Consider the following 27,176-nt stretch of genomic DNA (forward strand, 5'->3'; position numbering starts at 1 on the left):
TATACAAGAAGGGTAAAAGAACAGACCTGTAAGCTACGGTCGCAGGTTTGAATCCTGCCTCGGGCATGGATGTGTGTGATGTCCTTAGGTTAGTTACGTTTAATTAGTTCTAAGTTCTAGGTGACTGATGACCCCAGAAGTTGAGTCGCATAGTGCTCAGAGCCATTTGAACAGACCTGTAAAATTACAGACCAATATCCCTGACATTGGTTTACTGCAGAATCCTTGAACACATTCTCAATTGAAATATAATAAATTTTCTTGAGACCAAGAAGCTGATGTCCACGAATCTGCATGGTTTTAGAAAGTATCATTCGTGTGACACTCAGCTTGCACTTTTCTCAATGATCTACTGTGAAGTATGGATGAAGGACAAGAGGCAGATTCCATTTTTGTAGATTTCCAAAAAGTGCCCCATTGCGGGCTGTTAAAGAAGGTACAATTACATGGAACAGGTTCACAGAAATAGGAGTGGTTTGAGGACTTGTTAAGTAATAGAACTCGATAGTGACTGCTCATCGGAGACTAGGATATCGCCAGGAGTGCCCCGGGGAATGTAATAGGACCTTTATTATCCTCTGTATACATCAGTGATTTGGTGGAAGGTTGAGCAGCAATCTGTGGTTGTTTGCTGATGATGCTATGGTGTACAGTAATGAGTCAAAGTTGAGTGACTGTAGGAAGATAAAAGATGACTTAGACAAAATTTCTAGTTGTTGTGGTGAATGGCAGCTAGCTCTAAATGTGGAAATATGTAAGTTAATGTGCGTATGTAGGAAGAACAAACCTGTAATGTTCAGTTACAGTATTACTAGTGTTCTGCTTGACACAGTCAAGTTGTTTAAATATCTGTGCACAATGTTACAAAGCGATATGAAATGGAACGAGCATGTGAGGGTTGTGGTAGGAAAGGCGAATTATCAACTTCAGTTTACTGGGAGAATTGTAGGAAAGTGTGATTCACCTGCAAAGGAGACCACATGCTGGAGACTAGTGTGATCTATTCTTTAGTATTGCTCAAGTGTTGGGTTCTATACCAGGTCAGATTAAAGGAAGACATCAAAGCAATTCAGAGGCGGGCTGCTAGATTTGTCACTGGTAGGTTCAAACAATGCAAGTGTCAGAGAGATACTTTGGGAACTCAAATGGGGATCCGTGTAGGGAAGGCGACATTATTTTCAATGAATACTATTGAGGAAATGTAGAGAAGCAGCGTTTGAAGCCAATTGCAGAACCGTTCTGTTGCCTCCAACATACATTGCGAATAAGAACCACAAAGGTAAGATAAAAGAAATTAAGGCTCATATAGAGGCATATAGCTCGTTTTTCCCTTGTTCTGTTTGTGTGTGGAACAGGAAAGGAAATGACTAGTGATGGTATAGGGTATCCTCCACCGTGCACAATAGGGTGGATTGCAGAGTATCAATATAGATGGAAATGTAGATACATATAGCAACAGAAGAAATTACAAAAAACGTTCTTAAAACTATTATTGAGTGGTGTTCTGCAAGTGGTCAGACTGTCAGTTTCTAAGAGACACAATAATTCGATTCTGCGCACCTGGCGAGGGAATAGTAACTAGGGTGGAAACTTCAAAATTCTAGGTGAAAATAGCAAGAACACATTTTTGTACTCCTATTACAGTTCATTTCAACCACATTTGTGCTTTAAATCATTGCAAATCTCAGGAATGGACAAATCACCAAGAAAACATATTTTGGGTGTTTTCCTTCAATGATGATCTGGGGCAATTCAGATTTAAGAAAGTTCTCAGTGCTCAAAAAGCTGATGTAAGAATAATATGTGGTGTTCACCAATGACCATCTGTTAGACATTTGTTTAAGGAATTAGCCATTTTGACTACTGCTTCACAATATATTCATTCCTCCTGAAGCTTGTTGTAAATAATCTATTACAGTTCAAAATGAAGTGTGAAGTACATAATTATAAGGGCAGTCAAATGAAAACCGAACATCCACCACAATGGGACCCTGGAACAATTCCATTCAAAAGTAATCACCTCATGTGTTCAGACAACTATTACTCTGGGAGGTGAGATGATCAATACCTGTCTTGTAGAATGCGCTCAACTGCTGAAGGATCCACAAACCACACCCACTCTTGCACTTCCTCGTCTGACTGAAACTGATGTCCATGCATGTCATTTCTCCAGTTTACGAGAGATGTGAAAATCATGGTGAAAGATTTGGGTTGTATGGAGTTCAGTGTTTCCCAACCAAATCAATGAAATGTAGTCTTTGTTTGATTGACAATGTAGTGGCAGGCTTTATCATGCAACACACTGACTCTGCCCAACAACATTCCTGGGTGTTTTGACTTTATTGCGTGTTGCAGTTTCTGCAAAATGTTTTTGTAACTCTGGACATTGATTGTTGTTCCTCGCTAGAGGAGCTTGATGAGCAGAGCAGCAGAGGCCCCCTGAAGTCAAAGAAGGATGTCATCGTGACTTTACTGGAATTTGTGTGAACAGCTTTGGATTTCTTTGGTGGGAAGGTGTGGGATATTTCCACTGTTGGCTTTACCATTTGCCCTCGGGCTGTTGGACGGAATCATCCTGTTGCACAATATCGCCCGTCCCCACACTGACAATTGGATGAAGTCTACGCTTAGTGATTTAGTTGAGATACACTGCAACACCCTCCATACAGCTTGGATCTTTCACCAGGCGATTTTCAAGTCTTTGGTGACTTGAAGGAAGACATTCATGGATGTCACTTTCAGTTGGATGAGGAAGTGCAAGAGTGATTGCGGTTGTGGAGCAGTCAGCAGCTAACTGCGTTCTATGAAACGGGAATTGGTCATCGCATTTTCCAGTGAGGTAAATGTTTGAACGCGTATGATGATGACTTTTGAGTTGAACCATTCCATAGTCTCATTGTGGTGGATGTTTTCATTTGACTGCTCCTCATACTGTACCAGAAGTAAAAAATGACATTTATTATTCTACATCAAGGTTGTCTTTAGCAAAATAATAAATAAATAAATAAATAATTAAATATGGATGCACAATGCTGCCACTGTCAGTTTTCGTCACTTACTAAATGGTATAAAATGTCTGAGAGCAAAGTTAAATTTGAAACCCCTGTAACAGTTTCCCCTTGGCAGCTCCTCTTATTCCACAGAAGAATGTATGTAATATATAAAAGGGGGTGGGTAAGAATTACTAATTTACATGCATTATGGAATATAAAAATAACCAATATAAAAATAACCAACTTACCAGTAAAGTGATTTTTGTATTCTCTTATAAGCTTCCTTGTAATTCAGTTTTTTAAACTGTTCCTTGTCTCCTCAGATTCAGCATCTCAACTATTAGTCAAGATTTTTGGGCAATAGTTTTAGCATATCTGTCACTGCTGTTATTTCATTGAAGATTTATTTGCTTTCTCTATGCTTCAGACGATACATATTCTATTACTTTCTAATGGTTTTTTAGTATTTTCTTGAACTTCACCCTGTACTTGTTATATATATCTTATGATACCATCCAAACTTTGTTCTCTGCTTCAAGTACACTTGGTTTCTCTGTTATGTGAGTAATTGTGTAGCTGATCTGGAATCTAAGGTTAGCAGTTACTATCCATTCATGTTTTCTTTTGTGGTCTCTTGAAGATTGTGCTTGTAATTATCAATTACCTGATCACAGAGTTCCAACAGTTACGCCCTTGGAGTCCTCAAATCAGTGTACACCACTTAATGACTTGCAGCTACATCCTTCTGTGTTGTGTAACTAGTTCTTATCTACAAGTTATTTATTTATTTAGTTATTAATTAGTTTTTTGTTGCATGGATCATTTGCCAATAAATGTTAATGACGTGGAATCAGTGAAGTTACATCAACAGTGTGTAAAACAAAAAACAAATTGGATTGCTAAGTAGAACTGTTTAGAAAAATATCTTTGTTGCATTGTGTTGTTAACTCTACGTAATGTTATTTATGTTTAGAAAAACATAGTCATTTGCCAGAAACATAAATTAACGTACAGCATGATTCGTGAGATGGTTAGTTAGTACAGCTATGAATTACTTTGCTAAGGTAATTTTGTAGCCTGTGGTACTACTAAGTTATCACTGTGTACTGTGTGTTACCATTCACACACTCTCATTTCCCTCTTTCAGTTATGTAAACTGAGATGTAAGAAAGAGAGCTATAATATTTATGACACTGGTCATGATTCCAATGAAAACAGAATACATATCTTTAAATTGTGCAAATTATAAGCTCTTTGTTTTGTTCATTTTGGACATATTGTTAAAAACTTTGTTTCCATGCATTTCAGGGACCTTTCTTTTGGGCGCATCACAGTTTTGGGTCGATATGAAAGTGATGTTGAACCAGAACCAGATAGAAAAGAAGGTACGATATAGATGAAATTTGGTGTTGCTTGCAGTTTGCTGATAGTTTTTATGTCTTTTGTTGACTGAATAAGTTAGAATGAAGGTAGTGCAGCTAATTTAAGGAATGAAAAATGTTCTTCTACTCATGAACTTTGTTTAGAATGCACTCTGAAGTAGTACAAAAATGTTGACTTTTTGTGAGGATATTCTGATAAAGTTACAACATTTCGTATATCTATTAGTATTGCTAAGCCACTGTTCATTTTTTCTTTCTTCCTGTGTTCTTCCATTCTGTTTCATCAGTTCATTTATTAGTGTCATTATTTTGTCCTTCCAGAATCTCGCCTGACTCGTGTTGTTAAAAAACTAGTCAACATGGAAGAAGATAAGGTATGATTATTGTGCACATTATGCAAACAATGAACACTGCAAATATATTTTGTGTCAAGTTTAACTTCTGTTCTTAACGGTTACACACCCCTAGTGAATTGTAAGGAGTACCTCATATATGTTTTTTTTTTTTTAAATCTACACTCCTGGAAATTGAAATAAGAACACTGTGAATTCATTGTCCCAGGAAGGGGAAACTTTATTGACATATTCCTGGGGTCAGATACATCACATGATCACACTGACAGAACCACAGGCACATAGACACAGGCAACAGAGCATGCACAGTGTCGGCACTAGTACAGTGTATATCCACCTTTCGCAGCAATGCAGGCTGCTATTCTCCCATGGAGACGATCGTAGAGATGCTGGATGTAGTCCTGTGGAACGGCTTGCCATGCCATTTCCACCTGGCGCCTCAGTTGGACCAGCGTTCGTGCTGGACGTGCAGACCGCGTGAGACGATGCTTCATCCAGTCCCAAACATGCTCAATGGGGGACAGATCCAGAGATCTTGCTGGCCAGGGTAGTTGACTTACACCTTCTAGAGCACGTTGGGCGGCACGGGATACATGCGGACGTGCATTGTCCTGTTGGAACAGCAAGTTCCCTTGCCGGTCTAGGAATGGTAGAACGATGGGTTCGATGACGGTTTGGATGTACCGTGCACTATTCAGTGTCCCCTCGACGATCACCATTGGTGTACGGCCAGTGTAGGAGATCGCTCCCCACACCATGATGCCGGGTGTTGGCCCTGTGTGCCTCGGTCGTATGCAGTCCTGATTGTGGCGCTCACCTGCACGGCGCCAAACACGCATACGACCATCATTGGCACCAAGGCAGAAGTGACTCTCATCGCTGAAGACGACACGTCTCCATTCGTCCCTCCATTCACGCCTGTCGCGACACCACTGGAGGCGGGCTGCACGATGTTGGGGCGTGAGCGGAAGACGGCCTAACGGTGTGCGGGACCGTAGCTCAGCTTCATGGAGACGGTTGCGAATGGTCCTCGCCGATACCCCAGGAGCAACAGTGTCCCTAATTTGCTGGGAAGTGGCGGTGCGGTCCCCTACGGCACTGCGTAGGATCCTACGGTCTTGGCGTGCATCCGTGCGTCGCTGCGGTCCGGTCCCAGGTCGACGGGCACGTGCACCTTCCGCCGACCACTGGCGACAACATCGATGTACTGTGGAGGCCTCACGCCCCACGTGTTGAGCAATTCGGTGGTACGTCCACCCGGCCTCCCGCATGCCCACTATACGCCCTCACTCAAAGTCCGTCAACTGCACATACGGTTCACGTCCACGCTGTCGCGGCATGCTACCAGTGTTAAAGACTGCGATGGAGCTCCGTATGCCACGGCAAACTGGCTGACACTGACGGCGGCGGTGCACAAATGCTGCACAGCTAGCGCCATTCGACGGCCAACACCGCGGTTCATGGTGTGTCCGCTGTGCCGTGCATGTGATCATTGCTTGTACAGCCCTCTCGCAGTGTCCGGAGCAAGTATGGTGGGTCTGACACACCGGTGTCAATGTGTTCTTTTTTCCATTTCCAGGAGTGTATATTATGGCTGCTGTTTGTAACATTTTAAATGTAGTATGTGGAAATGAAAATATTATTTTGTCATGTCAGTTATTGACATTATCATCATCATTGTTGTTGTCGTCACCCATTTCACATCCACTGATGCATTTTATTATGTCTTTGAGTCCAATATAGAACTGTCTTGGTCCAACTATAGCTCATTTGCCTGGTTGGACATCATACTCGTCAGTTTTCCAATGTATGGTTCCTCATCCACTTGTTTGTATTTTTGTCCCCGCTATAAGTTCCACATACAGAAAAAAAACCTCTTCATCTTCCTCAACAACATTTACTTTTTGATAGTTATGGTTTCTTCTCCCACCCCTTTCATATAAACTCCGTATCTTGCTGCTGTAATGCAAAACTGATAATATAATACTTATTGCCACTTTTTGCTTTCACATGCATCAGATGTTTCGCTTTGGAAAGTGAAGACACTCTAGGCTACGTCTGGTCTTCTGTTATATTTATTTTACTGTCCATTCAGTCTTCTACTGGCCTAAATCATAAACTGATTACGTGATCTCATTCGCCATTCATGCAGTTTTCTTTTCATTGGGTTTGTTGTACATGATGTTTTATTCTAATAGAGCTTCATGCTTTCATCCATACTTACTCTATTATGTTCTGGCATTCATTTTTTTCATGCATTAGAAGTAAACAGTAACATTTTCATCAGTGAAATGTAGGTTAATTAACACACATTCTCCTCTTTGTGTTGCAGTTTAAGGCGGTGAAAATTTCCTCCAGGATTGTAGATAATAGTATCAGTGCTACGGAGTCGTCTTGATTGATCATTCTTTCAATTCTGAATTCGCCAGTAACCTGACGAAGTTTGGTAGAAGCTGTGGCAGTCATGACGTATTCTTCTGGATACTAACATAGGTTGCTTTATTATTCAGTGGCTGTTAGTATTGCAGACGTAGTCATACTTCATACATATTGCCATATTTTATTCGTGACTTGCAAGTAGTCCAGTGTGCTACATTCACACCCAAAGCCAACTTGTTCCTGGGATTTTTCCCACTGTTAGTTTTATGCAGTCGTTCCATCTTAGGTCACTCTGAATAGTTACTCCTAGGTATTTCATGGTTGTTACTGCTTTCGTTACTTTATTACCAATAGCATAATCAAACAGTAATGTATATGCAGTATATTAAAGTACACTGCCATTTGTGAAAAGTGCTACACCGAGAAGGAATTACCCGAATAGCGCCACACTTGATGGAAGTGGCGACGGGTGTGCAAGCAATACATGATATGTTTTGCAGAGAGATAGGGTACATGTAGGCCAAGCAGAGCTCTCTTGTGTCGGTCCAACAGGGTCAGTGTTGCGCCTGGTGTAGTCAGTGCAGAACTGTCACACAAGGTGGAAACAATACAGTGAGTGCCTCGTTGACGTCAAAGGGAGCCATATCGGCATGTGAGCGAGTTTGAGCGGGGCAGAATGATCGGGGTTGTCATACCGTGACATTTCGGCTTGCGCAGGGCATGCTGCTATGACAGTGATGCGTGTGTGGAAGCAGTGGATACAGGAAGGTTGTACGCAGCGATAAGTGGGAACTGGACCACGAAACATGACCTCAGCACGGGATGACCATCATCTTCTCCGCACGGCCATTACGGACCGTACAGTGTCATCGCTGGAGCACAGCAACAGGTATGAAGTTGTAAATAATAGATTTCAGCTATCAGTCGTCCTTTTTAAATTTTATTGGCAGATCTAGATTTCAGCTAGAAACTAGCCATTCTCAATGCACTATCATTTTTGATCAATGCATGTAATGCATGGCTAGTTTCTAGCTGCAATCTAGATCTCCCAATAAAACTTAAAAAGGACAACTGATAGCTGAAATGTATTATTTACAAGTCAATATAACAGTTGCTGCATGCAACAGCCTTCTGAATGAAAGGTAATCTGATAAGGTATGAACTTGTCTGCATCGACGGTTTGTCGCCATCTGCTGCAGGTTGGACTGGTTGCATGCATGCCATTATGTCGACTTCCATTGTCCAGAGACCACAAGCTCCTCCAACTGGACTGGGCACGTGAACGCCTTCACTGGGGTGCTGAGTGGCAACCTGTAATCTTTTTGGATGAGTCTTGCTTCAACATGTCCTACAGTGATGGCTGCATATGTGTCAGGCAGTACCATGGTGAGCACAACCTGGAGGGCTGCATTGTGGAGTGGCATAGTGGACAAATACCAGGTGTGATGGTTTGGGGTGCCATTGGTTACAACAACTGATCTTGCCTTGTACGTAGGCTCTTGCTGAATCGTTAAATTTGAGCATTGTCAGGCCCGGTTTGTACTGAGCGACCGTATGGGAACACTGGGTGCCATTGGCACAGGAATGTGTAAATCCTCAAACTGATACCCAATTGAAAGACTTGCATCAGGTCTTTGAACCGTACGACATTATTATTAATGATAATTCTGTGCATCTATCGGATGACTGTTCTTGAAAAATGGAATGGCATGCTTTTTTCCCTTTCTGCACCCATTTTTGATACTCTGGTGGTCTTCCTCCATTTTCCTAATTTCTGTCATTTAGCCTCATATAGAAAGTGGCATTGGTTGAAAACAGCCTCATGGGGCTTCTGACATTATCTACTACACTGAGGTGACAAAAGTCATGGGGTATCTCCTAATATCTTGTTGGACCACCTTTTGTTTGGTATATTGAGCAACTCAGTGTGACATAGACTCAGCAAGTTATTGCAAGTTCCCTGTAGAAATATTGAGCCATGATGCCTCTAACAGGCATCCACATTTCCAAAAGTGTTACTGATGCAGGATTTCGTTCACAAACTGACCTCCTGATTATGGCCCATAAATGTTCTATGGGATTCAGCATGGCCAAATCATTCACTCGATTGTCCAGAAAATCTTGACCAATCGGGAGCAGGTGTGGCTCAGTGACATGGTGCATTGTCATTCATAAAACTTCTGTTGTTATTTGGAAACAGGATGTCCCTGAATGGCTGCAAATAGGCTCCAAGTATCCGAACACAACCATTTGCAGTCAGTGACCAGTTCAAGATCAGTTCAGCTGTACGAGAGGACCCAGGCGATACCACATAGACACAGCGTACGCCATTATGAAGCCACCACCTGCTTGGTCCATGGCTTCCTGGGATCTGCGCCACACTCAAACCCCTACCATCAGCCCTTACCAACTGAAATTGGGACTTATCTGATCGGGCCATAGTTTTCTAGTCATATGGATCCAACCTCTATATTCAAGAGCCCAGGAGAGGCAATGTTGAGCTGTTAGCAAAGGCATTCACATCGGATGTCTGCTGCCGTTGTCCATTAATGCCAAATTGCGCTGCACTTTCCTAATAGATAGATTGGTTTTAAATCCCACATTGGGTTCTGCAGTTATTTCATGTGTTGTTGCTTGTCTGTGAGTACTGACAACTCTAAGCAAACGCCACTGCATTGTCCATTGTGAGAAGCAATGCCTGATATTTGATATTCTTGACACACACTTGACACTGAGGATCTTGGAATATTGAATTCCCTAATGATTTCCAGAATGGAATGTCACATGCTACAGACTGAACAAATAGGTTATTTCAATCCACTACTGGCTATACACAAGATTTGGGTGGTTCCGGAATCTGAACATGTGGAGGTCATTGTCCACATGTTCTGATTCCGCCAGTCCTTAGCCCTCACCAACATAGTCCTGCAAAACTGTATTAACCAAGCCCAAACCTCCTTGCAGTACCTTCTCTCCATCTGAAAAATTCTCTTGCTATTCAATCCCAAATTCTGGAACCCATAACACACATTGTAACTTTTGCCCTGCAGGAACTTGAGCAACATGCACAATGCCACCTCAAAAAGCTCTCCACCCTGCTCACTTCCTACTCCCACCTTGGAGTACCACTGTCCACCTCTTCTACAACGATCTCCAAACCTCCCCCACGTCCCCTCATAGCTGACAAACCCTGTCTCGCAGACCTACTAGACTTATCTCACCCTCCAAAACTCCCTTCCACCACCACACAGAATCCAGAACCTAAACAGATCCACAACACAGTCATGAACCTTTCCTCCAGAAGCCTTAGCCCTACAGAAGAATCAGTCCTTTCCAAAGGCCTCACCTTTTGCCCCACGCACAAATTCAACCATGCAGCACTTCTTAAAGACCTTCTGCCAGCCCCTACAGTGGTAACCCTTTTTTTTGCCACTAACCCTACCAATCATGCTCAGCCAAAGACCAATAGTGAACCTTGCCTAACTCAGTTCACTCCTCCACCCAACCATGAACCACTACCACTGCCCCCAAACCACCCCCTGTTAACTTTACAGAATTTCTTAATCTCGAACCTTGCCTCACCATCATTCCCTAAATCCCCCAACATGCACACTAACTTCACATCCGCAGAAAGAACCACAATCCAGCATTTAAAAACTGGTCCTGACCTTATAATTCTACCTGCGGACAAAGGCTCCTCCACTGTTGTTTTGAACTGCAAGCATTACTGAGCGGAAGGACGCTGCCAGCCGTCAGGTACTTTCACCTGCCAACCTTGCCACAGTGACCCCATTCCAGTAATCCAGCAGGATCTCCAGTCACTACTAAAATCCTTGGGCCCATCCCAGAACCCCTCCATGGAGTCCATCTCCCTCCTCGCCTTACAACATGCTTCCTAAAGTCCATAAACTTAACCACCCAGGACACCCCACTGTGGCCGGTTACTGTGCCTCCACTGAGAGAATTTCTGCTCTCCCAGACCAACACCTTCAACTGATTACCTGAAACCTACCCTCCTTTATAAAAGATACTAACCATTTCCTCCACCGACTCACGGCATTTCTGTCCGTTTACCACACGGTGCCCTGCTTGTCACTATTTATGCCACCTCCCTGTACACTAACATGCCAAATGCCATGACCTTACCACAGTTGAACACTACCTTTCCCAACATCCAACAGATTCCAAACCAACCATCTCCTTCCTAGTCTCCCTGACCAACTATATTCTCACCAACAATTACTTCTCCTTTGAAGGCATTACCTACAAACAAGTCCTGGGTACTGCTATGGGCACCAGCATAGCACCATCCTATGCCAACCTATTCATGGGCCATCTAGAGGAATCCTTTCTAATAACCCAGAATACTAAACCCCTCACGTGGTTCAGATTCATTGATGATGTCTTTGCTATCTGGATCGAAGGTGAGGACACCCTATCCACATTCCACATTCCTCCAGAACCTCAACTACTTTTCCCCCATTTGCTTCATCTGGTCCTACTCAACCCAACTAGCCACCTTCTTAAATGTTGACCTCTACCTCAAAGATGGCTACATAAGTACCTCCATCCATATCAAATGTACTAACCACCAGCAATACCTCCAAGTTGACAGCTGCCACCTCGAAATATACCGAAGGTCTCACTGAAGCCCTCACTGACTGTAATTATCCTCCCAACCTTGTACAGAAACAAATCTCCCATGTCTTATCTTTCCAGTCTCCCACCATCTCCCAACTTTCCAGTCTCCCACCATCTCCCAAAGTCACACCGTCTGGCCACAGAGGAGCATTCCCCTCGTAACTCAGTACCACCCAGGACTGGAGCATCTGAATTACATTCTCTGTCAGGATTTCGATTACCTCTCATAGTGCCGTGAAATGAGAAATGTCCTGCCCACTATCCTTTCCCACCCCTCCCGCAGTGGTATTCCACTGTCCACTGAACCTACACAATATACTCGTCCATCCTTACACAACCCCTGCTCCCAATCCCTTACCTCATGACTCATACACCTGCAACAGACCTAGATGTCAGACCTGTCCCATACACCCTCCCACCACTACCTACTCCATTCCAGTCACTAACATCACCTATCCCATCAAAGGCAGGGCTACCTGTGAAACCAGTCATGTGGTCTACAAGCTAAGCTGCAACCACTGTGCTGCATTCTATGTAGGCATGACTACCATCAAGCTGTCTGTCCACATGAATGGCCACCGACAACCTGTGGCCAAGAAACAAATGGATCACCCTGTTGCTGAACATGCTGCCAAACATGATATTCTTCATATCAATGTCTGTTTCATAGCCAGTGTCATATGGATCTTTCCCACCAACACTAGCTTTTCTGAATTGCGCAGATGGGAACTTTTCCTACAATACATCATATGTTCCTGTAACCCTCCGGGCCTCAACCTTTGTTACTCACTGTCCTCACCCATCCAGCCCCTTCCCTGTTCCCACCCAGTCCAGCACTACACAGCTGTCATTCTACGACCACACCCAGTCTTTTTATTTCTCTTTTTTCCACTCCCCCCCCCCCCCCCCCCGCCCTCTGTCTAACCTGCAGCATTTTGCTGTCCACCAGCCCCACCATACTATCCCTCCCCCCTCCCCGCCCCACTGCTCGCTGTGTGGTTTCAGTTGACTGAGACTGCAGTCGTGAGTGTGAGCTGTGTTTGCCTCTGTGTGTGTGGGGGGGGGGGGGGCGACATATATGTGTCTTTTGTTGACGGATGCCTTAATTGCTGAAAGCTTTAATTGTGAGAGTCTTTTTGTTGTGCCTATCTGTGACTCAGCATATCTGCTTTATGGTGAGTAGCAATTTTCCCTCTCATGATATTGTTAGAGTCCATCCTGAATTTTCCATTGTTTGACATATTTGAATGTGTCATTTTAGTCATCAGTCTCATAGTGTGAAGTGGCTGCAATACTGAAAAGTGCTCCACTCTCTATTGAAATTACCCACATTTTTGTGTTTGGAGAAGACTGTAGGCCAGAACATGGTATCTTCTAGGGAAATAATTGAGTTGCCTAGAAATGAATCAATTTGTAAATTTTACTAGCAACTCAGAAATGTGACAATATTCTATAGTCAGTTCAGTTTTGATGCTACAGTAATTAAAAAAAAGACTATCAATTACTTTTTACCAGCTTGAAACTGCCATTCAGCATCTCTCTGATCAAGATGGAGGAATTTAGTTTCCCTGGTCCACATTTATGGCATTCCATATACTAAAGATTATTTGTGAATAAAGCTTTTTGAAATTACTGCAAGAAAGTCTTAATACAGTTGCCCTGAGAGACTGGGAACCGATTGACCTCTTCCTCCTCTTTTATACTGACTTGTCTCTCAAAAGGAGGAGGAAGAAGAAGAAAAAGATGATGGTAGTTTGGTTTTCATGTAGGTTATAACTACACTCAGAAAATACTTCGTTCAGTATTTTGCAGTTTCAATAAATTTATTTAGTTGAGCTAAAAGATCATCGGTGATCACTTTAACGATTATATAGTGGAAAGTTATTCAGTTACACAAATGTTATTACCCATTTACAAAAATACATTACTTTCAAAACAGTGTCCACTAGACCCATTTTATGAGTCCTAATATTTCATGCATTCATTTAAACTGTCTGAATGTCTGTTGTGTAGTACCTCCAGCAAATTTTGTATCACTTCTCCTTTGTCCTGAAAAAGATTCTCTTTTAGGTTCATTTTCAATCAAGTGAACAGGAAAGAATCAGAGCGGAGATCAACGTACAAGGCGCAAAACTTATGTCATTTTGTTTTTGGAGAAAAACATATAATGTTTGCCTTGAAATGTCTTGGTATTGGAGCAGTCAGTTCTTTGATTGCTACAATATAGGCATTTTTTTTTTCAGAAGTGCCTCAGAAAATAGTTTCAACAGCTCAAGATAGTGATGATTGTTAACTGTGGTAAAAAATTCATGGTGGACCATCTCCTTCATGTCAGAAAAAACAAACTAAATTTATTTTCACATTGTACCATAACTGTTTTGCAGACCAGTAGAGAGTAGAAGTTGCTGCATCACTTTAAACAGCCTGGGAACTTTGAGGTAACTTCTTATCAGAAATAAAACCACAAATATGGTGGCGGCGGCGGTCAATAAAACAAAGGTCAGCAACTTTGGGCCGTTAACTGGGCATGGCAGAGTCCCACCTCAATAGTTTCACCCTGAGACTCCAAGTGAGCATTTCAGAGTGCCTTTGAGTGCCGCAACACAAAGAATAATCACTTCTGGGCTTTTGGCAAGCTAAGTGTATTTCTTTTTTGACAAATAATCTGATGAAAGAGACATCATTATTGTCTATAATAAGACATTACAGCTCCTTACAAAGTTATTTTACTATGATCATTACCAACTTTACACCAAATCAGAATGTATTCATCACCATTTATCTTCCTCTTCCTCCTCTTGTGAATGCTCATTGATTTGTCTGCTGCAACCATTCTATATGCATTCTGTGAAATAATTCTTTTGTATCTGATGATTTCTTTTAATAAGATGGAAGTTTGCAACTTGATGTTAGTTTGATGAACTTGATGTTAGTATGATGTTCTTTCATGCCAACTCCATAATTAGTGATTCTCCTTCAAGGATGGCAGCAGATATCTGACACACAACACAATGTAGTCAAGGCACCAAGAGGAGAATCTGTCCGTACTGCCAATCCATGTGGACCATAGGCATTTTACTTACTTGAATGAATTTTTGTCTCATGAAGGATATTGTTAGCTATAAACTATTTTTTGTTCTGATGGAGTTATATTTTCCTTGAGCACATGAGTCTCAACTTTATCTTTGGCAATGGTAGTAGCTGAAGAAACGGGGTAAGCAGGAGACTCAGGTTCAAGTTACAACCATGGCACATATTTTAATTCATTTCTTCAGCCTCTATCATTATTTTTTGTTCATTTTTGATGAGGTGAAATGTCCATTTGATTCATGTCAAGAGTTTTATTTATTCTATAGTTTCACTCGTGTAAAGTCAGGAACATAAAATTGGTTCACAGAAGAACTGCGTGATGAACAGCGAGTCAAAAAAGGAATCGTGTAAAATAATTGCACAGTGGGATAGGCAAATGTGCACAAATGAAACAGTTGGGCCTCAGTGAAGTCTGCATTACATATTGGGCAATCAGATAATGTTCTCCCAATAAGTGGTCTCCAACCCACTTGTTAAACAACCTGACTGAGGGGGAAGAACCATTTAATTTGTGGTTATATCTTCTAAAATTAAATTTTATAATTTTTTTCAGTCTGAATACTGACTGCTTATGCAGTTGGCATAAACAGGGAGCTACATGTTCGTATATACCTTCACAACATGGTATCTAAAGTTCCATATTTTCCAAAGATAAGGTGTTTTGTGGCCACATTCATGCCATCTGTATGGTATGGCTAGAGTGCCCATCTTACTATCAAGGATTCAACTTTGCCAGTGGCGACAGAATCTGAGGGTTTTGAATCAGTCTCTTAACTTATCTGTGTCCCACTGCACTGTGTGTTTCTTCTCTTAATTATTATTATTTTTTGTCATTATTAGATCATGATTGGAGTCCTAATCTGCACCTTGTGTTCTGAGCAGTGCCGTAAATGGTACTTGAAACTATCTTACCATAGTATAGTCACTTTCTGTTTATCCCAGTCTTCCTAAATTAATGTTCCCTGTTTGATATATTTTGATTATGTGCTTAAGTCCATAAATCCTTCATCTGTTTTATTCTTTCCATCATGTCATTCTCCCAGGATACAATTTTTTTTGTCCCTACTTTTTCTTACACAATTATGAGACTATTTCAATAATCTCTCAAATTTATCATACATGGCATGTGTATAAAAAGTTTCATGGATGAACCATTCACTTGGCTGTTGAGACATAGTAAGTGTAATAGACTTGTCATAGTGCCATGGAGCAACATATAAATGTAAAGTTTAGCACAGAATTTTGAAAAACGTTGATGGAGGATGTGAGCTCCTGTGCTTGTCTGCTTTATTAATAATATTTTTCTCCTTTCCAGTTATGGATTTTTTTGTCATTAGCATTATTTGATGACCAGTTGGGTGGACTTCATTAAGCATGCGGGGTTGAGATGTCATTATTTGTTTATTATATCCTTCATTGAAAGCTATTATTGAAATATAAATCAAGCTTGAGGTTTGGGCAAAAAAAAAAAAAAAATTTAATCTTTCATGAATGCTCCAATCTTGGACTACATTCACCACATGCAAATTACTGTTTAATATTCTTTGGACATGTGACCGTACAGTTCGGCACATCACTTGGATGTTATTCTAATATTGAATGTTAGCCAAAAAGACATTATGTAGATATCGCTCACAAATTGCTCAGTGAAGTCGACAATGATTGAGAACTTCTAAAGATCATTATAAGAGGTAATGAAACATGAATATATGGAACCAAGACCGAAAAAAATTGGACAAATTTGATCACATGAGGAGGCACTTTTCTCTGTTTTCTTAGATTGCAGTGAGAGAGTGCATAATGAGTTACTGCTTTATAGTCTTAAGATAAGTAAGGAATATTACTTGGAAGTCATCTGCCACTTGCATGAAGCAGTTAGAAGAAAACAACCAGCATTGCCGGAAAACCCCTTGTGGAAATTGCATCATAATAATGCTCCCGCTTATGCCTCAATGCTTGTTTGTGGTTTTTTGGCAAAAAAAAAAAAAAACCAAAACCGCTATGTTGCCTCAGCCACTTTATTCACCAGACATGGCCCCTTGAAATTTCTTTCTATTCCTGAGGCAGAAGAGAACCATGAAGGGAATTTGTTTTGCCACCATTGATGAAATAAAAACAGAATCACTGAAGGAGCTGAACACCATTACAAAAAATGAGTTCCAGAAGTGCTCCCAAGATTGGAAAAAGTGCTGGCACAAGTGCATTATATCTGAGGGGGATTGCTTTGAAGGGGACAAAGTTGATGTTGATGAATAAATAAAGATTCTTTGAGAAAAACAAAAATTCCCATTACTTTATGATCGTACCTTGTATGTGCCCAAGGTTGATATTGGGGTAATTTGAAATCAGCAAGGCCAGTTTTAATTGCATTATTGGCAAAGACTTATTTAAGTGAAAGTTGTGTTTTCAGTTTGTTCCATCCAAAAAAAAGTAAACAGAAGGCAACCCTGAGGTTAAGCAGAAATTGAGAAGTGTATAGCACGCGTGACACGACAAGACACTACAGTGCAAAGCGCATGTTCCACACCTACTGCACTGGTCCTGCACATACCGAAACACATACAAATTTGTTGGATGCACTGGTTGGCGATGCTCTGTGCTGAGAGAGTTGAGGATTGCCCACCCTGTAGTCTTTCTCAAACGATTTTACCGAAACTATTCAGTAAAAATATTTGATTTTTGCGTTACTTGTAGCATTGTATGTCAACTTTGTGGTGAAGTGCCCATCATCTCGCTAATGGTCATATGTATTGTGATATACACACTTAAGTATGACACTGCGCAAAATTCAAAAAGTTTGTAGTTATGATTTTACATTTGGTGCATGTTTCACCATATGTTGCTGTGTATGAAATTTAGCTAACATATTGAAGTTTTCTTTAGATTTGGAACGTGGGCTCTATCTGCCTCCAATCTCAAGAAAAAGATTTGTACATAGCACATTCACTCCAGATCACACATCCACGAGAATGAAATATTCACAACATCCCTCATATCTCCTAAACCGCTCGAGACATTGAAACAAGATTTTGACGACTGATAGCACCCAATAAGGGGAGCATTTTGCCAAATTGTTAACAAATGGAACTTTCTTATCTATGGCGATATATCAGTAGTTATAGTTTTTATTTTTATTTATTTATTTATTTTGCTCTAGTGACTGTAACTTTTTAAGAGTCATTGATAGCCAGTGAAACAAGAATTTCCTAGTATGGAAATAAACATCAAATTTCCTCATTTATGTTACTGCAAACTGACACAATGAGTTTTTCTCTGGTCGCCAATTGCTTGTTTAATGAGATACTCTGTTCCAGAATTATATTGCAATAGCTACTGCAAGATGAGTTTATGTAAATTATACTGGAGAAATGTAGCTATTAGTTGTAAATAATGATGCTTCTTTAAATGAGAAATGATTAACAATTCAGTTTGTCAATTGTGTTGTAATTTTGGTTGAATCCCCACAACCCATTGTATTTTCAACACTGAACGACCAGGAGTGCACCAATGAAGAGTAACATCTCGCCCATGGAGAGGATAGCCCTCCGTAACTTATGAGCAGATGTCGATACAGATACAGTAGTCTTAAAATCTGACAAAGGAAACGCTACTGTCCTCATGCCAAGGGATGACTATATTAATAAGATCAATGTTTTATTATGTGATTCAACGGATTGAAAAATCGATAAGGATCCCACGAACTGAATAGTGCGAAAAACAGCAGAACTTTTATCAAATAGTTCTCTACCGAAAGAGGTCATCAAGAGACTGAAACCAAACAGTTCAGTTCCACCTATGATATATGGACTGCCTAAGATTCACAAGGAAAATGTGCCATTACGTCCTATTGTAAGAAACATTGGAGTAGCCACCTACGACCTAGCAAAATTCTTGGCATCTTTGCTCAAACCAATGATAGGCAAGTGTGCACATCACATAAAGAATTCTGGTGATTTTATCAGTCGACTTCAGTCACTACAACTGCAAAGTAGTGATTTATTGGTCAGTTTTGATGTGGTTTCACTGTTCACAAAGGTGCCTCTGGTGGACTTACTACACCTCATTGGCAATATGTTTGGTGCAGACATTACAGCGTTGTTTGAGCACACTCTCTCCTCTACATATTTTATATTTAACAACGAATTTTACGAACAATCTGATGGTGTTGCCATGGGGAGTCTTTTGTCTCCCCTGGTGGCCAATATTTTTATGGAGGATTTTGAGGAGAGAGCACTCGACTCTGCCACTTTTAAACTGACACTATTTTGGTGGTACGTTGACAACACTTTTATAGTGTGGCCTCATGGTCTGGTGTGGCCTCATGGTCTCCTTTTAATCCATGTAAATAGCAGTCTCCAAGAATTTTTACGTCACATGAACTCCATACATGAAAACATAAAGTTTACCATGGAGATAGAGAAAGATGGTTGTCTGACATTTTTATATGTCTTGGTGTGACGGAAGAGTGATGGCACACTTGGTCACTCGGTGTACAGAAAGCCCACTCATACAGACCTGTATCTACAAGCTACTAGTTGCCACCATCCTGCACAAACAATGGGCATTCTCAAAACCTTGGTCCACTGTGCCCATACTATCTCTGACGCCGACAGTCTTCAAGCAGAGCTGGAACAGCTGCAAAAAGTATTTTTAAAGAATGGCTTTTCACCTAGGCAAGTGAACAGAGTGATGAAGACCTACAAACGATGGAACAAGGAAGAGGAAGAGGCCTTCAGGTCGACTGTTTATCTACCATTTATTGGGAATATTTCTTCACAGATAGGCAGAATAATGAGAAAGTATCAAGTGAGAGTCATCTTTCGCCCTCCTTCCAAAATTTCATCACTGGTGGGATCAGTTAAAGACGACCTGGGCCTGCGTAAACCAGGTGTTTACAAAATTCCGTGTGAATGCGGCAAATCATATATAGCGCAAACAACACGAACTGTGCAGGAACGCATTGTGGAACACCGACGGCATACTCGGCTTCTCCAACCTACCAAGTCCGCAATCGCCGAACATTGTATTGCCACAGACCATTCCATGAATTACGACGACACAAAAAGTTTGGCCCATACATCAAACTTTTGGAGCTTGATTATCAATGTATTTGTGGAAATAAGATTGTCTGACAACGAGACTCTCATTAATCGAGATAGCGGTTATCAGCTGAACTCTGCTTGGAATCCTATTATAGAGAAACTTTGTAGTTGACGTAGTTATCTGCATAAAGATGGAAATCGACCTGACACTGATACGCCAGGCTTTCACAGTGGAGGGCGTGAGGTGCAGCGCATGGAGCCGTTATGAATGCGTACACTGAGCAGCGCATGCGCAATGTCACCTCAGAAGGCTTTAAATAGCGGAGCTCAGCGCGTACTCGCCAGTACTACTAGAGTGGCATACACCTGAAGATGGCCAGAAGACTCTGCGCCGAAATATCGTGGCAGGAAGTTACTGATATCCGGCAGTTCTCCCATGTTTTTATGGGACAACTGAAGGACTGAATGGAAACTTATCAAAGGCTTTTACTCCTGTTCTTCATCTGAGAAATATTAACAATGATGAGCATATCCTTCAGGCGGAGTGACGTGCACAAGCCAGATGCTGGTTCCTCACCAATGGCTTGCCAAACGTACAATGTGTGATTTGTGAATAATAGTTATTATTGAGAAAAGTAAACAATTGATCTACCTCACAACACAATGACCATTGTACTGTCAGCAGCTGACAATAACGTGCACAACAGGAATACGGAAGCTAGCCAGGTATGCCATTTGTGGGGAAAAGTTCATGGCATTCAAAAAAGCATGGTCATGAGTGTAGGCCTGCCTTGTCAGCAATACATTTCAGTAAATTCAATGTATCACCAAACTTTTCCAGGATATTCATGCTTTCAGAATAATACCGACTGCATTCTTTGTTTGTGTAGCTTGTTGTGTAACTAGTTTATCGATGATGATTCTGTGTATGCAACCGCTGAAATGCATTTTCTCTACACTACACACCAATTAAAACATTGAGGGTTTCTCGACTGTTTTTAGCATCCACTTTTTGAATTTTGGTAATGGATCATACAGAAATGCCAGCATAGACAGCACATAAACATCCTTGTTTCACTGTATAATATGTAAAATTTCCACCTTCCTTCGTGATTACATGATTTTATAATACTACTTCCTATTTCATACCCTCATGATGAATTGTGTGTCCCTTCTGATGAACTGAAGACATTGTGGAGGCAGAAGATGTAATCCCAGTGGCTAATCGCTCATCAGTCACTGAATTGTGCATTGTTCTTGACAAAAGAAAATCGATAATGAGATAAAACAGCAAAACTATATAGATATAAATAACTGAAAAATGATGGACTACTGAAAAAAAAGATAGAGAGCTTAAATGGCAGAAAACCAAACACTACTCTATGACACTAAAGTTCAGTAATAAGGCAATTTTTTTTCGGGCGGCCAACATGTGTGAGGTAGCATATGGGAGGATTGTTTTCCTCCTCCTCGCCTCACTCCTCCCATAATGCTAGCATGGTGCACATTCCGAGAAAACTGTGCCGCAACCACTATGCTGTGCGACCAGGCTCAGGTGCGCATTGCGTCACCTTCGTGTCGTGTCCCAATTTGCATGGCCACACTTGAACCTGTTGAGTTACAAAAATACACATTGTGTTGCACCCTGCCACATGTGCCATGCCACATGCTCTGTATGCATCTCAATTTGTGCCTAGCATGATGGAAACTACTGAAAATTTTAGTGATGTGTCAGAATTAGGTCTGTCTTTCTTGTAAAACTGCATCAGAGGTGCAAGACCAGGTGACACTAGAGACAACTAAAACAATCATACTACATCGCAGTCTGCTTCATATTTTGATAGATAATGAAAGATCTTTTTACATATGTAACATCAGTGCATTGATTGGTTCCAAAAGAAGCCCCCATCGACACTTTTCCAGAAACAGCGTGCTCAATGGAAATGCTTTTTGGTGTCAGTATATGTAATTTGTTTATATCTTTGGTTTTATGGTGTTGTTCACAGATCTTTTTAACAAACATTGCAGTCATTAGCACTGTACACTGTTGGTTATTATTGGTTAAATTTGGTTTGAAGAGGATAGCTATCTTGTAGTTTTGTGTGGCCCCATTTTAACCCCCCCCCCGCCCCCCCTTTCCATGTTTATGACGATTTCAACTAATGTGTTGCTGTTTTCTGGTTGTGCATTTTTATTATCCTTTAGTTGACTAGACAGAAACCCTTTGCATTTTACTGCACTGATTGCAAGTGTGTGTTACTGTGATCTGTTTGTCCCTCTGTTCAGCTTTTCCAGTTTCAACTGGACAATGAAAATTAATGGCATAGTTTCTGTTGCGCATGTTCTTATAATAGTGTGTTGGCTGTTCATCCACATAACAATGTGGTTACTGTGTCTGTAAGGGGCAGGACTGAAATAATGTTAAATTCAAGGCTGTTATTTGATATCAACCTTAAGCTATCAGAAAGTGTGTTTTCTATAATTAGAGAGCCATAAAATTTCTGTGTTAACTAATGTATTGTCTTTCTTTACAGGCAAAAGAGGAACTTGCATGGCAAATTGCTGAAATGATTGTGAAAGATGTAACTAATCTCACAATGGGTTCTGAAGATGAGGAATAGTATTGATGAATAAAAACAGGCTAAAACTGAATGCGACTGTGGATTTTTATTACCTGGCAACTACTTACTATTTTCAGTTGAAGAATTAAAGATGTTTAAGGTTAGCACTTATAACACATTAGTTACATCAAATATTAAAGTATGTAAAAAAAACTGATTTTGGAGCAATATGGATTATACAGGTACTAACGATGTCGAGGCAAATATATCTATATTTATACTTTTACTACAAGTAAATGATCTGTGATTTATGTACATTTTTGAAAATTGTGATAATTATGTAAGGTGTGGTTTTTTTATATTGTGAGAGATGGATGATGGTTAACTAAATGTAAAATCTATTATCTCCCATTGTGAGCTGTGGAAGCAAGTACTGAATTAACACCCAAAATCTCATGCTTGTCTCTCTGGATGTGCAATGTTGTTACTTTTGTAAAGACCTGTATGCTTTAGTACAAAATTCATAATAGGATTTTAAGGTAGTTTTCTTTTTCTTGTCTGTGAAATGTAATACTCTGTGTCGCTGATTCAGTTTGATACTCTTTCCTACGCTTCCATTAATGAAGACTGTTAAGTCATCTTATAGCTCCTGGTGTAAATCTCTGTTTTTACAGTGTTTTGAAAACTGGAACATAAATTAAAAATGGAAATATCGGTGGGAATAGTAGTCAGCCATTACCAACATGCAGTAATCAAAATCACATAATAAACTACAAATGCAGTAGTTGTTAGAGATGTGTTGAGTCTTAGTTCTAGCGAATTCTCAGGTAGATGACTCTTTTATTTAGTTCTGTCACATCTGATATTTCCATTTTTGTTTCTGAAAGCAGAAATGCTAACACATTCTTCTCCTTTTAATCCATGTAAATAGCAGTACTCTCAAATGTGCTAGCTGGGTTTTACTGTTGGCAACACTCAGCAAGGAGCTATAAGTTGAGGCTTAAATATTGTTATTAATGTAAGATTAAGATTAATTGGTACCAAAGCAAGTATTGTTATTAAATTGTTCTATAGTATGTTAATAACTGAATTTGGGAACACATGTCCGTAAAGTACTGTTCCTATAAAATATTACCATGACAAAATAAAACAAATTCATATTGGCAATTAAAAATCAAAGTGCAAATGATGTTCAAATATTTTGATCAAAATCTCTGTTTTTATAACAGGATATCTTCATGTATTTGTTACAATAATACAACTGTCGTGTTTCTTGCAGTTTGCTTGTCTCACTTATTTCAGAAGATTTATTCTATTGTGTCCTTCACATGCACTAAAGAAATGGATCGTTGTGGTCATAACACTCAATTTTTGCCAATTACTCGCAAATGAGGATCCACCAAGGCGAAGGGTTCCAGTGTGTGATTTCTTGCACCTTAACCTACATCATCGTATAGATTGTTTCAGAAAGTCAATCTCACCATTGGGGACCTCTCCCTGTCAGTAAAGGTTTTCAGTACTGTCGTCACACATACTTTTTTTTTACATCAAACTCCAGCTGTCTGCCCAACAAAGTATAGACATTGAGTGCTGACACCAACATTTTATGTGGAACCAACAACATATCTGGTGGCAAGCCCATGAACACTGTATAAAAATGCTAATAATTTTCAATCACACTACACAAGAACACCAGGAGAAACTGGTGCGCCATCAAAAAATCTTTCTGCAAAACAGGTGTGCCAGCCAGAATAGCTGGCCACAGTGGCCGGGCGGTTCTAGGCGCTTCAGTCTGGAACCACGCGACTGCTACAGTCACAGGTTCGAATCCTGCCTCGGGCATGGATGTGTATGATGTCCTTAGGTTTAGTTAGGTTTAAGTTGTTCTAAGTTCTAGGGGAATGATGACCTTATATGTTAAGTCCCATAGTGCTCAGAGCCATTTGAACCAGCCAGAATGTGTCCACCAGACAGATGTGGAATCAGAAATGGATTCTGGTAATGGGCTGAGGCACAAAATGGGACTTTTGGATAAGGATAGGCTGGTTTGACCCACCCTAAAGACACTGTTGTAGTCTTGTCCATTTAATTACAAATTGAGTATTTTGTCTTCTCTTTTCGATACCTAGTGTGGACCAGTATATGGTGGACGAAGCAGTGGTTGGACACTATTTGCATGTACAGGACATGTGCATAATTTTGGAAGGTTTGATGGATAATGGGAAATGCAGATCCATGTCTGGAGGCCAGTTGCTGTTGAATGAAGGATGAGGTGCAACAAAATCTGTGGACGGTGATGTGCACAGATGTTGTTAGTGAATGTGAATTCCCATGTATGTGACAGTGGAAGTGATAGAATGAGAGTTTGAATGACCACAGGAATTACCATTTGCAATGTCTATTTAGCCCCAGGTAAAGGGCACTTACTTCGAGGTGGCCACCTTGATCTGACAAGTCCTCTGTCCCCCTCCCCATCCCCATCCCCCTTCTCCTTCTCCCCTCCTGCTGCCTTTGCTCCTACTTGGTGATTTGAATGCACATGACTCCCTGTGTGGGAGTACCATTTGGTGTGGTATGAGTCTTCTGATTGACCAACTTCTTTCCTGTTTTGATGTGTGTCTTCTCAATGACAGTACCACTTACAGCTTTATCATTGCCCATGGCTCCTTATTAGTTATCAATGTTATGAAACGTCCCTCAATCTCCTGGCTTCGTTATAATGGTCACGACATCCCATTCTTTGTGAGATTGATGACTTTCTGGGGATCTTAACACTTGACACTTCCAAACAGTGTGTTTGTAGTCGGTTACACTCCAAACATTCAGACAGCAGTGTAGAACACTAGGTATTGTTTTGGATCCATTGGTGCTTTGTGTAATTTTGGGACGTATCTTCTTAATATTGTTGTTAAAAATATCATGTGTCTTAGGTTTAATTTGTTTCATTTCTTCTGTGACCTAAAACTTCATCAGTTTATATCTGTGTAGTGTTTACATTCTTGTATTTACTTCCACCCACCATCTAGAAGTTAGCTCTGTCACTCATATGGGGGTAAGATGCATTGTTTCTTAATTTATTGCAGTTTGTGTGTGTGTTAGTGTTTTTTTTTAGTTTACTCTTAACGTAGGATCGTGTGTGATAATTGTGAATGTTGGTGCAGGTTAGTGAGTATGGTAGAAATATCAGGAATATGGTGTTTCATTGGGCCAATTGTAATGTGAAAGCCAGTAAAGTATGAGGCTCTCTCACCTAAGACAAGAGAATTGTGAACAGAAAAGAAAAATTTGTAACTTTCAGGCAGAATTAAAAATGACCATTTTGAACAGGTGGTTTGAAAGGAGAAAGAGATTATTTTAACTGGGAAAAGGTAACAAGTAAAGGATAATCATCAGAAATTAATTTCAAAGTTCGATTAGTCAGTCTTTGTTACCTGAAGTGAGAGGAGAGACTCAACCAGTTTTTGAGTAAAGTAGAGTGCAGCAGACTTGTAGAAATAACTTTAGGGCTAGATGGGTAGAAAAGTCAAATAGCTAGCAGACACAGGAGGGGTGTAGGCCAAATGCTGCAGGAAAAGCTTGATGTAGAATACAATTCACAAGCATCATAAAACCTAGTGGCAAACTTAACCAGGTAGCACAGAACATAGGAGAGTTGTGCAAAGATTTTGATGAAGAAGATCCACTGCTTACACACTACCTGGCAAAAAAAGTGAATCTCCATGAAGACATGGTCAGATGTCAATTTACAAGGGAAGATAGGAAAGTAGTACACAATAATCTTATTACCAAAAACTTTTAACAGATATCAGAAAATGAACTTACATCTTTACCTACTTTTCTACGCAGTCACTAACGTTCTCATTACGTTTCTCACATTATAGTACCAGTTTCAGTATGCCCTGTTTGTTGAAGTCTATTTGGTTGGAGTATAGCCATCTGCAGACTGCTGATTTCACTTCTGCATCTGTTGCAAAGTGTTGGCTGGCCAGGAATATCTTCATGGGGCCAAACAGATGGAAGTCTGATGGTGCAAGGTCTGAACTGTATGGTGGATGCTGGAGCACCTCCCACTCAAATTTGGCAATTTCGTCACAAAAAGGAGCAGCAGCATGGGGATGAGCATTGTTATGAAGATGATGGACATCATCAGCATTAATGTTGTGGTGTTCATCACAAATGGTACAACACAACTTAACCAAAGTTTTAATGTAGGCTGGTCCCATGTTCAGTAAAGCACACCAATAACACACCATGCATATCCCAAAACACAAGCACTGTCCTAGTAGATCGAATCACTTCTAATTTTTTTTCATACCGGGGAACTGGCATGTTTCCACTCCATAGAGGCCTACTTGGTTTCAGACAAGTAATGCTATGCCCACGACTCATCACCAGTGACATTTGCTTTTAGAACATCATGCCCTTCTGCAGTGTAACGCCTTAAGGGATCCAAGCTTGTCATCATTTGCTGGCCTTTGTGGTTATCTGTCAGGTTCTTAGGCACCCAGTAAGCACTAACTTCATGAAATTTCAACATGTCGTGAACAATATCATACACCACACCATAGGAAATGTTGTACTGCTGCAATAAGGTTTGCAGTTGCACACGCTGCTCATTCAAAATTACTGCCTCAGTGGCTCTGGGGTTGCAGCTGTTGCCAGCCTCCCAGAGTGTGGTGAGTCACTAAGGGTCACAGGGCCCTCTAGGAGCAGTTTGTCCAGAGGATAGAAACAC

General features: G+C 40.7%; 1 protein-coding gene across 1 annotated transcript in view; it reads left to right on the forward strand.

The window, feature by feature from the left end:
• Nucleotides 1-23,712, forward strand: part of LOC126173896 (A-kinase anchor protein 10, mitochondrial) — a 131,524-nt gene extending 107,812 nt beyond the window's left edge. Inside the window, exons 9-11 of the mRNA XM_049920992.1 lie at nt 4,302-4,378; nt 4,697-4,749; nt 22,415-23,712. Of these exons, the coding sequence (XP_049776949.1) occupies nt 4,302-4,378; nt 4,697-4,749; nt 22,415-22,501 (217 nt within the window). The 3' untranslated portion in view covers nt 22,502-23,712. The remainder of the gene's footprint in view (nt 1-4,301; nt 4,379-4,696; nt 4,750-22,414) is intronic.
• Nucleotides 23,713-27,176: the final 3,464 nt, after the last annotated feature.

The sequence above is a fragment of the Schistocerca cancellata genome, chromosome 1, assembly GCF_023864275.1.
Source record: "Schistocerca cancellata isolate TAMUIC-IGC-003103 chromosome 1, iqSchCanc2.1, whole genome shotgun sequence".
Lineage (NCBI taxonomy): Eukaryota > Metazoa > Arthropoda > Insecta > Orthoptera > Acrididae > Schistocerca > Schistocerca cancellata.